This window comes from Eleutherodactylus coqui, chromosome 10, assembly GCF_035609145.1.
Source record: "Eleutherodactylus coqui strain aEleCoq1 chromosome 10, aEleCoq1.hap1, whole genome shotgun sequence".
Taxonomy (NCBI): Eukaryota; Metazoa; Chordata; class Amphibia; order Anura; family Eleutherodactylidae; genus Eleutherodactylus; species Eleutherodactylus coqui.
Window position 1 is genome coordinate 44010302 of NC_089846.1, and position 14526 is coordinate 44024827.

A 14526-nucleotide genomic window follows, 5' to 3' on the forward strand; every position below is an offset into this window, starting at 1 on the left:
GATCACATGATCACTGCAGCCTGGCACCAGGTTTAGCAATGCTGAGGACTGGCAGCGGCGGTCACGGATCGTTCTACACCGCAGGGAACCAATTGCAGCGTAGATTGCAAAGGCTGGACCCCAGAGCAGCAAGATAGGAGAGTATGGATTTTTTTACAGCATTTTTGGCCTACCCTGGTTGTGCACCCCGGGCAGTTGCACTCTCCGCCCGGTGGTAGAAACAGGGGTGTTTCAGACGATCGTATAAAAACGTGTCCGTAATAGCGGTGCCATGCAGAAAAACATTGCTAATGTGTATGAAGCCATGCAAAAGAGAGGGGTTTATATTTGAGCGTCTCACAATGGCACAAATCTTACACGATTTTCTTGCCAGTGTAAAGGTAGCATGAGGGGAGGAGGGGCTTTTACATGGGGGGGGAATTATTAGCAGCAAGGTCACGTGGGCTGGCGGCGAATCTAGAAGCAAGCGATGAAAGAAGAAGCAAGATTCTGCAATGAACAGTCGGCGAAACTGGAAATCTGTGAAAGACGAAGACGACAAAAGTAGAGGTATGACTGTATTATTAATAAAGGAATCTAAGGAATAAAACAAAAATACATATTTGGTATCATTGTGTGATTTGGTATGATCCATAAACGTCAGATCTATCAAAGTAACGCATTATTTACCCCACATGATGGACGTCGTCAGAAAAAAATAAAGAATGCCAGAAATGCGTTTTTTTTGGTTACCCTGTATCTAAGAAAAAATACAATAAAAAGCGATCAAAAAGTCGTATGTATTCCAATATGGTACCAACGCAAACTACAGGACATCCTGCAAAAAATGAGCCCTCGCGCAACTATGTCAACAGAAAAATAAAAAAGCTATTGGGCGAAGAAGATGGCGGCAGAGAATATTTAAAAAAAAATTAAATATCTTTGAAAGAAACTACAATTAGTACAGCAAAAACAAGAACTATATATGTTTGGTATCGTAGTAATCGTACTGACCCATAGAATAAAGTGATCATGTCATTATTGTTGCAGTTTGTGCGCCATAGAAATAGGACGGACCGAAAGATGGCGGAATTTAATTTTTTTCCATTTCTCTCCACTTAGAATTTTTTAAAGGTTTTTCCAGTACTTTATATGGTAGATTAAATAATACCATTGAAAAATACAACTCGACCCGCAAAAAACAAGCCCTCATACAGCGACGGCGAGGGATAAATAAAGGAGTTATTAAAAGGGGGGAAGGAAAAAACAGAAATAGATAAAAACTAAAAAGTTTTGTCACTAAGGGGTTAACAGTTACCATACCTACTTTACATTGCAATCATTTACATTTATTTTTTAATAGGCTTCTGTAGAAAAGCACAGTGCCAGTCATTAAACAGTTAATTATGGGTGACTTCAAGTGGATGAGGCCTTGGTGATAAACCCCTGCAGTCACCATGGCAACTGTGCTGATGTCATCCACAGCTAGGCCTACGTCATAAAGAGCCTACACAAGAAAACTCCATGCCGGCAGGGGACACGGCCAGATGCAGCGTGGTGCTTGGTGTGTCTGGAGACCTGGAGCTTCACCATCTGTGAGGGAGGAGGGGACGCCCGCCTAGCCAGCCAGATCAGCCATATTTACCTAGCCAGCCCGATCAGCCATAACTGCGCAGCCAGCCAGATCATGTCTATTATCCCTAGCGATCCATGGGGTGACAGATGCTGCAGCCAGATCTCCGTCATATCCAGTATCCGCTGCCCGGAGAGGTCACATTTGGATATCTCCATTAGGCATCACACGGGGCCTCTGCTTTGCCCTCGCCTTGTTTACTAATAACCATCATATGTAATGTTCTGTTATAGGATGTATGACTGTAAGTATGATAAAATGTATCAATTCTGATAAAAGATGCTGTTACACATTGGCATTAACCCCCTAAGCCCGGAGGGAGGGCCGTCCTCCAGCCATGGCTCCCCAGAGGTTTCCTCCACAGGGGGTTTTTCCTCTCCTGAGTGCTGGACGATGACTCTTCGTGAGTCGGAGGTGCGCCATTTTCAGTGTCTTCTTATAGCAATTGGTCTGAATTTACATTTGAGATACTGAATACAAATATAATGTTATTTCAAATAAAATGTTGTCAATTTAACATCAAATGAAAGTGTCTTGTGTATTTGTTTCACAATCTTTGGTTCGGGTGAGGCTGTTTGGGACTTAAGATCCATCACATGTGTCCCACAAATCAATATAAAATGTCTTCCCTATGGGGTCCTCTCCCGATACTCATGAAGCCGGACATCCACCGAACAGCTAACAGTCCATGATGGGTTTCCCACGACTTGGTTATGACACAGCAAATGGACCAAAGACGATCTTCCAACACCTGAGTTACCTAGCACCAGCTATTGCAATAATTTTTAACCCCTTAGTGTGCAGCCCATAGTGTTTTTACATCCTAGCTAAGTGGGCTTTAACCCCTTCCCGCACAATGACATACCGGTACGTCATGGAGCGGCAGGGTATGTATGAAGAGAGGTTGCGTGGCAACCTCTCTTCATACAGTGCGGGCGTCAGCTGTTTATAACAGCTGACACCAGCGGGCAATAGCCGCTATGGGCCGTTCGGCTGATCACGGCTATTAACCATTTAAATGCCGCTGTCGATTCTGACAGAGACATTTAAATCCCCCGAACGATGTTCGGGGGTCCTGCACGGCATCCCCGCAGTGAGATCAGAGGAGCCGTGCAGGTGTCATGGCAGCCGGGGGCCTAATGAAAGGCCTCAGGGCTGCCTTACCAGACTGCCTATCAAGCCATCCCCATGGGGTTTTCTGTTTCACGCTGACTCCTGGGTTGAGTGATCACATGATCACTGCAGCCTGGCACCAGGTTTAGCAATGCTGAGGACTGGCAGCGGCGGTCACGGATCGTTCTACACCACAGGGAACCAATTGCAGCGTAGATTGTAAAGGCTGGACCCCAGAGCAGCAAGATAGGAGAGTATGGATTTTTTTACAGCATTTTTGGCCCACCCTGGTTGTGCACCCCGGGCAGTTGCACTCTCCGCCCAGTGGCAGAAACAGGGGTGTTTCAGATGATCGTATAAAAACGTGTCCGTAATAGCGGTGCCATGCAGAAAAACATTGCTAATGTGTATGAAGCCATGCAAAAGAGAGGGGTTTATATTTGAGCGTCTCACAATGGCACAAATCTTACACGATTTTCACGCCAGTGTAAAGGTAGCATGAGGGGGGGGGGGGGGGCTTTTACATTGGGGGGAATTATTCCACATTTTGCACTTAAGTACTCAGCTTATTCTGCCACTGTGAGTTCCGCACCAACACCCGCAGGCCTCATTGTGGAGTTTGAAGCGGAACTGCAGACTGATTTACAGACTTAATTCGCATGGAGATTTGCAGATTTTGGTGCAGAATCTGGTTGTGGAATGCACAATTATTCGGCCCATCTGAAAGCATCCTTATGGCGGTTCCACGTGCTCGCTCCTGTGCAAGGAGGAGTTGTTTATGTGTGCATGCCTGCGCAAATACTATGCATATTTGCGCAGGCACTGCTCGTTGACAGGGGCAGGGGAATCACCCCACCCTGATTTTAATGGCTATTAAGCCAAATTAGGTGGCGGTGTTCGCGGGTATGCTCAATGTTTTGTGCATACCCATGCATATCTCTGTGCTCATTTGTGCACCCTCCACAGACTCCTAAGCAGACTGTTGGTGCACAGATATAGAGCATGATGCATTTTTGCGCCTACACCCATGTACACCACACCCGCCCTCCGCTGCTGCGGTATTCTGCTTCAAAACCAACATTTCTACATGCGGATTTTGATGCAGAATTGACAGCAGAATTAAAACCATTTTCAATTCCGCATCAAAATCCACACGTGTGAAAGCAGCCTTAAAAAGCCCGAACAAGTCCTGCATGTTTGGCAGAACCCTTGGCATCAGCTGCACATCGAGGGCCTCAATGAGCAAGGATTTACTCTTTGACTATACAAATAATTTATATACCATACTAACTAACATACACCCAAAAATCTTGGCGTTCCCATATCCAGCTGTAGGGATTGCAGTGGTCACAATTGTAACTGCTTGCCTGTTGAATGCATCAGTGAATCTAAGAAAGGCCCAAGAATACAAGGGGAAACCTTTACTATGAGAGGGACACTGGATTTAGTGAGAAGATGTGGAGAGTGTGCTGAGCTGAATTGTGGCTGGAAGAAGTCTTCATGGCAATCTGGGCCCAGGTAGAGAAGAAAAGGCACAGAGAACAAATCCCATCAGAAAAGACGTCACCTATTTTTACTAGAGGTAACCGTACTGCAATCACTATCACTGTGTAGAGCTGGTATCTATCATTTGGTGACTGCATCATTTAGAGGTATACTACAATTGAGCTGATGTTTCTATGTCTGTTGTGTTATAAAAATTTCTTTTGATATGCTGTCTCCAATGTATTTCTTTTCAAAGGGGGAAAGGAACATATGTCTTGGGTCTCGATCTTCGTAGTCTCAAGGAATGCCCCCTGGCTACTATAGCTACATTAGTGGTTCACATAAGAGACCCAGCAATGCGGCAGCAAGTTGTAGGCAAACCATGGCCAGCCGCTATGAGAAGTAGTTGCGGGGAGGAGGGGACCTAAGTTGAACTCTTGCACCCAAGCCCACGAGCCTATAGCTACGGGTCCCTATATCATGTCCATAAAACAGAAGGCTCCCCCTTGCACATGAGCCGACCTTCTCTTTTCCTCTACTCTGCATGTAATTATAGCTGCTGACCAACACAGCTGCTGTTCTGCTTCTAAACTCTCTTCTTGAAGATAGTGTTTACTGTCCTATTGGTCACTTGCCAAACACAAAACCTCATTTATCTACCATGTTTAGAACTGGCCTGAACAATTGTAGATTTAACAAGGCTACAATAAAGTAAACAGGCAATTTCTGACTATCTTTCCCTATGGTCTAATGTGCACGAACGTGGGTGGAATAATCCTCACTAATTATGGTGACAGCTACATCAAAATGTTCCATTTGCCTCCCACTCTCTGAGCGAAACGATTATCATATACGCAGCGATGGGAAAAAAGTGAAGCTTTTTTTTTCTTAAAGGGAGATTGTCACCAGGCCAGAATAGAAAATTGTTGATTCAGCTCATAGCTTGTTCACCCATATGTCTTGATGGTGCAGGGAAAAGCCCACCGCCGGCAGATTTATGGGAGGGGCTTGATGGGAGCAAGCGCCAGGCAAGCATATTAGTTGCGGATCGGGCAATTCTTGTTCAGAAATGTAGATTGTATCCATTATTCGTCTTCAAAAGAGTTAAAAATATTAAAAATAACATGTATAAAACATCCATGGAAGATGCTTTAGGCTTCGTTCACACGGGGCGGGTTTGTGGGGGAAAGCCTGTTTCTAAACCCGGACCAATTTGTGTCGATTTTTTTGAGAAGAAGAGGTGAATTCTGCAGCGGAAAGGATGATAAAATTGACCGCTGCGGAATTGAGTTCTGCACCACGAGTGAATATTGGCGCAGGTTTTTTACGGATTATTTCCACAGCTTGTGGACGGGAGTTTCAAAATTCCATCCGCTTTGCTGCTACCGCAAATGCCGCGGAATTTCGGTGCGGAGGGGCTGCAAATCCACCCCGTGTGAGCCAGCCTATGTGTTTAGAATAGCTTACTTTGTTTCGTACTCACAGTATGACCACTTCAAGCCTGTTTACGTTCTGTACCTTTACATGGATGGAGAGACTATCGCCCGTATCCTTGCCGGTGATAATCGTACATGCTGCCGCCGACAGGACATTTCTCGGAGTTACTTTCGACCTCTGTAAACATGTTCATCTATGGACCGCTGCCTGTTCACAGTCAATGAAGGCAGGCGGACAGAAGATTTCCAGCGCCCTCCGTTCACAGAACAACTATCGCTTCTGTGGAAGGTATAGGAGTGAGCAGATGGATTTGTCCCGTATAAACCCAGCTTTACCCAAGTAGTGATATTCCGCAATGGCCGTGGACAGGGGGCCGTATGGAGCCCTCTTATGGGCTCCGTATCGAAACACCCCAACGCAGGCATTTCGAGAGGGCAGCATTTAAAAACACGTCCCCACTCTAAACAGAGCGGGGAATTTGAAAAAGAAAAAATTCACACTGTGCATGTCCGTGACGCCATATTCCCGGACATGCGCATTGTATACCCGGCTGATAGTCCTCCGTATATGTGTAATATGGCACAGGAGATCCACGCTGTTTTACACTTATGCCCATGGACATAAGCCCTTAGGCTGTATGAAGCCATCTAAAATCTGTAATGTGCAGTGATTATGAGGGTATTGCCATTGCTGCAGCTTTTGAAGCGTTTTTTTACGCGGATCCTCAGCAATTTTAACTCTTTTAAGTTTAGTCAGTGGGGTCTTTTGGGCATGTGAATGAAGCCTTAAATAAACTTCTGCTGCTGAACGCTCTCTATTCATTCTCCAATCAATACCACATTTTATTCCCAAACTCTTTATTCTCAAGTCACTGTGGTCCGATCGTGTCTTCGGAGCTGCTGATGTCCCCATGTGTCGGCGCTTGGTTGTACTGCTGAGCCCCGCGAGGACTGCGCTACCATGCGGTGGACGGCATATCCGAAAATCACAAACAGCCAACATTTTTACACACACATTAGAAAACCATAATGAATCATATAAGCTAAAGTTCAATATAGTGGCATGACCTCATAGCCAGCATTTACTGATACAATAACATCGACCTGCTCCAACGTCGCTGGCCTCATAAAAATCACGGACACGTCCATTTTTTCACAAACGCTGGCAAAAGTCCCCTATTTGCACTAACTATCCTGGAAGTTTTGCAATCCTGGTGAATTGACCAATAATTGGGCCAGGTTTTGCGTCTGTAATACGTTGTCAGTTCTTATTAACTAGAGATGAGCGAACGTACTCGTTTAGGGCATTTTTGCACTCGAGCACTGCTTTTTCCGAGTAACTGACTACTCCAGCGAAAAGATTCGGGGGGCGCCGGGGGGCGGCGTGGTGGAGCGGGGGGTAGCAGTGGGGAACAGGGGGGAGCTCTCTCTCTTTCTCTCCCCCCCCCCCCACTCCCCTCTGCAACCCCCCGCTCACCCCCGGCGCCCCCCGAATCTTTTCGCCCGAGTAGTCGGTTACTCAGAAAAAGCAGTGCTCGAGTGCAAAAACGCCATAAACGAGTAAGTTCGCTCATCTCTATTATTAACCCTTTCATGACCAAGGGTCATTGACGCTCCTGCTTGCAGGTCACATTCTGCAGTTTTGGCATTCCCACTTTCAAAATATCATAAGTTTTTTATTTTTCCGTTGATAGTCCGGTGTGAGGGCGCGTTTTTTATTGATACTAGTTTGGGGTTCATAAGATTTTTTTTTTTTATCTCTTATTTTTTTTTTTTTCTTGGAGACAGAGTGACCAAAAAAGTGTAATTCTCGCATTGCATTTTTTTCTGACGTCATTCACCATATGGGATTAATAATGTAATATTTTAATAAACTGGACCTTAACAGATGCAGCGATTATGGTTTTTTTTTCATTTTTTGTTCCGAAAAAGCCTGCTTAATGTTTTTTAGTTTTTGTAATTATTAAAAAGTCTTTTTTTTTTAGTTATTTTTCTATGAAGTATAGCATTGCATTATACTGTATTACAGGCTTCCTATTGGAGACATGTGCCAGATACGTTTTAATAGGCAAACAATCATAGCCGCCCTTGGGGGCCTTCAAAAGGCCCCAGGATGTCATGACACTTGGACGGAAACCCCGAGATCTTGTCACATCGGGACCTTTGAAGACACTTAACAGTTAACGGCCTTAATCTGAATTATGTCCAAACACAACTACTGTAGGCTGCTGTCAAAGACAGCCGATACCCATCATGTATGGAGCGGGCTGTGCGTGTCTATATATGTACTAACTGCATGGGGTATTAGGACGTATATAGCCGTATGTGTGTTGGGAAGCGGTAAAGTAGCCGAAACATCTAGTTGACGCTGTAACCTTAGTGTTTGACGGCACAAACTCACAGAATAGGTCAGGCAATGATGAAGTAGATAACAGTGTATACAAAAATGGAAGACCTTCCCAGGAGAGTGGAGGACTTTATATCAGAAAGGAAGGTGGGCACATGATTTCAGGTGATCATCTAAGGGTGGTTTCACATCTGCACACGGGGTTCCGCTTTCCTACTCCATTCAGGGAGCAGGAAAGGGGAATCCCCATGGTCGAACAGCTCCATTTCACCGAATAGCGCCGAATGGACCCCATTGACTGCAATGGGGTTTGTTCGAATTCCGCTTTACTTCCCCCTCTTTTGGATGGAAGAAAAAGCGCTGCATGCAGCGCCATTTCTTCCGGTATAGTGAGCCGGGTCGGTGATGGAACCTCCAACCGAAGGTTCCGACGCAGATATGAAACCTGCCTAATTTATGTATCTTTGTATTGTATTTTTGAAAACTTGCTATTGACATAAAATAAAGAACAGTATATAAATGTATAGCTTTAGTAAACCAATACATTTTATTACCTGGATGCAAAATAAAAGGCAATACGAATGAATACATTTGAAATTATACACAAATGCTCATCGTCATTCTCCACTCAGAAGAACAGTCCTAGAATATGCAGTATTCTTCTTGCCCACGCAAGGACACCCTTAAGTAGGCTGTGAAGATCTAACCTCCTTCAGATAAAGAATAGACACTGATTGAAAGCATCATCATAGCTCAAGGCTCCAACGTTTCCAATAGAAAGTGAGTTCCGTATGTTCAGTAATTACAAAGTACAAATCCAGATATATCCAGAGATATTATGTATATAGAATTAGAAAATGCCTTACTGTACAGTGATGCGGATTAACAAGTGGTATTGTATGGTAGCTTGGTTGTAATCCACGGCTTTTAGTAGAGTGCTTATTTATACAGTTGGGTTAGCCAGATCCATGGAGCAGTTTTATCTATTGCCTGTTGACTCTAGAAGTCTATATGATTTGGTATAATGGGCGAAATATAAACACAAATTACCTTATTTAAGGGCTACAAATTGTATGAATGTTGCAGCGTTCCATTACTCACGGGGTTCAAAAAGTTATGTAAAATCTGGGCTGTCCTTACCGAGGTTCTATGTCTGTCCCAAAACATTCAGTTTTCTAGAAAAATACAGATATGTAACTCTATGCAGCAGACAAAAATCATTTATTTTATATACTTAGTCATTTCTAATACTGTCAGCTAGAAGATGGGCGTTCATGACATGAGACATGAAGCTTAGAAACAGCTGAAGAGTCTGTTCACATCTCGTTTGGGATTCTGACCAAAAGTGCCATCAGGCTTTCACATCCAAAAGACAGCACCCCTGTATGAAAACTAGCCCTGCCATTAAAGAAATCTGAAATGGAGGCCAATGGGTGTCGCTTTCGGCATGTTATCATTTGTTTCCAGCATTCTGTGCCATAAAGAGCACCACGGTGGGGTATTAGTGTTTCTTGACGCCACCAGGAAGAGCTGGTGGAGTCAAGATTGACAGGAAGGGTGACGCCCCCTGTACCTGATTGGTTGCAGAGCTAGATGGGCTGCAGGTCCTGGCAGCCACTAAGCTTATGCTGCAGCTGCAATGTAGGGAGCTATGCACCTGGGTTACTTGAGGGCCCCTGCTGGAGGGTCGCATTTGGGCTGCTGAAATACCCTCCCGGCCGCCCGGCCAGAAGAAGGCACCCCCTATTCATTCGGTGCCCTTGCTGGACCCGCGCTTTTGCTCAAGTCAAAGCGCCTCTCCTCCGGTTGTGCAGATCAAGGCACCCCGCTCTGTGTTACATCGTACACAGGGGTCACCATGAGGTAGGCCACAGGAGCGTCAAGTGTGTATGCCAGCGGCCCGCTGAGTGTCCTCCCCTCCCCTCCTACCCCACCTTCCTTTCCCCCGGTCCGCATGTAAGAGAACACAGCGGCAGCCCTCTATTAACTAAGCCATGCCGTCCACCCACAGCATCAGAACAGGAAGGAGGCAGCATCGGAGGCAATACTTCCTCACATGTGCCGCACATGGCCAGGGTGGCAACTGCAGCAGGGGAGTGAGTGTTACAGACACTGCGCCGCATACAGCAGAACAAGGAGGAGAGCTGGGAGGCCGGGGGGGACAAATGCTTAGATGCTGCAGGTGAGCTGCAGATAACATACGGAGGGCTCCACTGTCCCTTACCACGGCACTTCTCCATCCACTTTACTGCCTTCCACAACCTCAGTTCCTTGAGCCAATCGGGAGCTAGGGGTGTAAGAGGGGCGTTCCTTCTGTCAAACCTCTAGTTTCCAGTGGCGTCAAGAAACACTAATACCCCACGGTGGACTCTTTTTCTGCTAAAAAGAAAAACAAACAGAATCCTGCCAAAACAGGTTTCATTAATGGCAGAGATAGTATCCAGCCGGGTTCCTTCCAGGGGTGCTGTTTTGGGAATTTTAAACAGAAAACCTAATAGCACAAATGGACCAAATCTCAGACGAGATGTAAACTGGCCCTTAGTCAGGCATAGGTTTTAGAATAGCCTTATCTTTCCCATTAGAGGGCTTAGCTTTTCATAAAAGTGCTCATTCCATTAGAAAGTAATACTGTGCAGCTACAACTGTGTAAGCTGTTGATGAATTTGGATAAAAGAGGTTGTCCGGTTTAGAAAACTGATTTTTATTTATTCGAGAATCCTGTTCAGGTAATGTCTTGGCCAAATTGGAGCAGAGTTAGAAAACGTAGCCCGTACTCTGGAGGACCAGTCCTTTATTACATAGACAAACCTGTGATATTAATGAGAATTGTGTAATTCTCAATTTCCCCTGTGGAGGCACTGCAGGGAAACCGAACACTTGTTGCTTGGTTTCTCCACAGATTACAGTTGATCGCTGGGGGGCACTTTGTGTTCAACTTATTGTAAAACGACTGCCTAGCAAGGAGGAATTGTCCACAGTGGAGAACTCCTTTAACAGAGATCTAGGCCGTTGACCTCTTTTTAGTTTTTAGCACCAATTTATCGGAAGAGTTGGACAACCCCTGTTCATACTGTATGGCATATGGATAATCATTGAAGGGGGCACCCCACCCAGGATAGCCCTCTATTAGGCAGAAAGGGTAAAACGCTAAAGAACAGCTCCTGCTCTAGCATACTGAGTGCAACCATGTATTCAATGCCATGGAAAGCTTCAGTGGCATCGTCTGAAAAGTGCATTTCCAATCCAACTCTGTTATAGAGGGTGATCATTGTCAGAAAAACTATTTTGAATTGGCCTCAAACGTTTATAGCTGACTGCATGGGAAGGAGGCGCAGTGCCATGCGTGATGTAAATCCATACATTAGTTTTTTGCCTAACTGTATCAACCATGGCTTACACTGTTTACATGGACAAGCAAGTGAGAGCTGCATGTTGTTGTCTCCTTGCAGTCCTAAGCTCTCGCTCACAACCTGAAGGTTGCGGGTTCAATCCCCGCATGGTTCAGGTAGCTCAAGGTTGACTCAGCCTTCTCTCCCTCCAAGGTCAGGTAGCCAGCTCTGAGTTGACTCAGCCTTCCAATCCCTCCGAGGGAGGGAACAGCCAAGTGCTTTGGCCCAGCAATGTTTCTGCAGGTCCCATTGAAATGGGCTAAAACACTCGTCTGTCTCCGACAGGTGGTTGGAAACAGAGGGCCATATTTTCCCATCTGGGCCATGAAATGCTTATATAGGTACATCCCTTTAAAGCTCTTTTGCATGGAGCGATCATCATGTAAAAAAAATGTATTGAGCAAATGTTCCCAGTCGTTGTCCGATCAGTGAATATGTGCTCATTGGTCGTTAATGAAATCTGATGACCTAGAAATGATCGTTTGTCGGCGTTATATCCCCTCATGTCAACAGGCATCTGCTCGGAAAGACGGAAAGGAAAACAAGTGATCTCAAAAGTAATCACAAGTTACGTAGAAACGTGTTATATATCATGTATTGGCGCTGGTTTTTACAAAATGTATCCTCATGTATAAAAGAGAAATCTATGAGTGACTGATGTAAAAATGAAACCATGGGTGGCATCACCGATACTTCTATCAAGTAAGGAGGAAAATGACGAACAGTGCCATGTTCTTTTCTCATAACGTAATTCTTTATACAGTAGATCATATACGTACATGTTGTGTGTTTTATTTTAATTAGGTGTGCATTTTATATACATGCCCCTTGGACTTTTTACATGATCATGATGTCACCAGCACTTTTGATTGTCAATTCACAGATGGTAGAAGATTCACGTTGCTATCCTGGTCAATGTTATGGCTCCTCTTGTAGGTCAAATGTACAAAGATACAGCGACTTGAAATACATCACAATATTGGCGGAATAGCTGGCATTATCTACAGTATCCACATGTACATCAACACCACCAGGATAGTTGTACTAACTCTTGAATTGTTAAAATTTGCATCTGAGAAAGGTTGGAGGATAGAGTCCACATATAGATCCTTTACATTACCGTATCAGAAGAAAAGGCCACTAAATCTAGGAGAAAGATTGAGCCATCGAGATGTGATGTATGCCAGTATTTAAAGGACCATTACCATTGAAAAGTTAATCCAGTATATGAAAAGAAGTAATGGTTACATTCATAGATATATATGTGAAGGAACTCATGACAATAAGTTTGGCCCTTGCTACACGGCTCCAAAAAGTTTCCAAAAAAGTTTCTGTATTTTTCAATATGTGTCCAAAATGATTTGCATAATACACTGTAGGTCAATGATTATGATATTAATAGGTTCATATTAAGCTATTGGTGTTTTGGTTCAGTGGATATATACAATTTCAGTAGGCTATGTTCTAATACTTGGCCGTATTGCAGAGGGTCGTCAAGTCGTAGCTCATATTTGTTTCCGATCTCCCAAATTGGATGGGAGAAATACATATAAAATGAAATATATACTACAAAATGCAAAGCTCATAGTAACTGCAAAACAATATCTGGATGCCATGCACATATTCCTGTCTATTCCAGGAAAGAGATGTGTTAGATGTCACATTATTATTACAACTGGTGCCTCACAACATGGCTTAGAAACTACTGTCCGTTTAGAGTATTTTAGATCTCTGTAGCTAAATTCAGTCCTTTAAGAAAATGGCCTAAAGCCCTCCTCATTCATGCACTGTGCAATGCCAGATATCTACAAATGGTAAATCCCTGTGTGACTTACTAGGATGCAAATTTGGCATATATGTTCAGATTTAAGATTACACTGCTTCTTCTTCAAGCCTTGGAGAAAGTTATCAAGGCAAAGTTTTTGTGTGGCCACTTTTTTCTATTTCTGGCGCAAACTCATTCATCACTCTCCTTGCCAAAGGATTGGTGGTTTTTAAAAGCTCTGCAGCCGATGGGCGGCTACCCAAGCTGCTCTTGCTGCCCTTTCTTTGGAGAAGAGCCTTAAAGTCTTCGTTTTTGCTGGAAGTCCGACTTATGCTCAAGGTTCCGTATGAAGAGTCACTATTTGAGCTCGATGAATTTTTGACCGGTGACACTGAACTTTGTCTGCTACCAAATGAGTCTCCAGAGTCTTTCCAACCAAGTAACTTCCTTTTTGACCTGAGAAAATAATAAAACGAGGTTTCAGGAATTATTTGGATTGTTTGTAATAAGGGATAGGCTAGTAACTTCTAGTAAAATCGCTCATACCTGTGAATGACCGTAAATAAATCTTCAGTGGTTCGTGAACTCACAAACACCTCGTCATCATCTTCAATGATGGAGTCTGCTGTTTTGCTTGATACACATTTGCTTTCTTCTTGACTTTCTATGTAATTTCCTATGGAACAAAAACACAATGGGTTTAAGCAGCTAACACCATAAATTATGGTACAGTGGGTTAGGGTGCTTTCGAATGTGCACTGGGGATTCCGCTTTCCTGCTCCGTTCAGGGAGCAGGAAAGGGCAATCCCCGAGGCTAATCGGCTTCATCTCTGTGCCGGGTGAACTCCATTGACCATAATGGTGTCCACCCGCTTTCCACCCAGTTGGCCAGCTTTTGGACGAAAGAGAAAGTGCTGCATGCAGCGCTTTTCCTGCCAATATTTTCAGCCGCATCAGTGACGGAACTTCTGGCTGCAGGTTCCAACGCAGATGTAAAAGTACCCTTAGAATCTCAGGCTGAGCACAAACTTTGAATTTTGGTACGATTTTAACACGTCAGAGTGAAAGCCGCAGAAGAACAAAGTGTTATAGAAACAGTTCTAGAAATGTTCCTTAAGATGATGCTATAGAAAACTGTAGTGGCCTTTACATGCAAGTTTCAAAGTATTAGTTTTTGCTGTTGCAGTGAATGAGGAATAAAACAAATATTACAGCAAATTGAATATGTTGCATTTTTCCATAAACAGACTAGACTCTAGACTGATACATTTTAGCAAAAGCAGTGTATAATGTTAGCAAAACCCAGTATAATGTTCTTCACGCTATGTCTTCTCGGTATATTAGAGATAGAGAAGCAGGATATCCTATTCTTTCTTTGT

At 44.1% G+C, this 14526-nt stretch overlaps 1 protein-coding gene across 3 annotated transcripts in view; it reads right to left on the reverse strand.

The window, feature by feature from the left end:
* Nucleotides 1-8515: 8515 nt before the first annotated feature.
* The window catches only part of NHSL2 (NHS like 2), a 218875-nt gene continuing 212864 nt past the window's right edge, over nucleotides 8516-14526 (reverse strand). For all 3 annotated transcript variants that reach the window (XM_066580945.1, XM_066580946.1, XM_066580947.1), the window contains exons 7-8: nucleotides 13694-13823; nucleotides 8516-13603 (exon numbers count right to left, since the gene is read on the reverse strand). In XM_066580945.1, coding sequence (XP_066437042.1) covers nucleotides 13291-13603; nucleotides 13694-13823 — 443 coding nt within the window. In that variant the 3' untranslated portion in view covers nucleotides 8516-13290. The remainder of the gene's footprint in view (nucleotides 13604-13693; nucleotides 13824-14526) is intronic.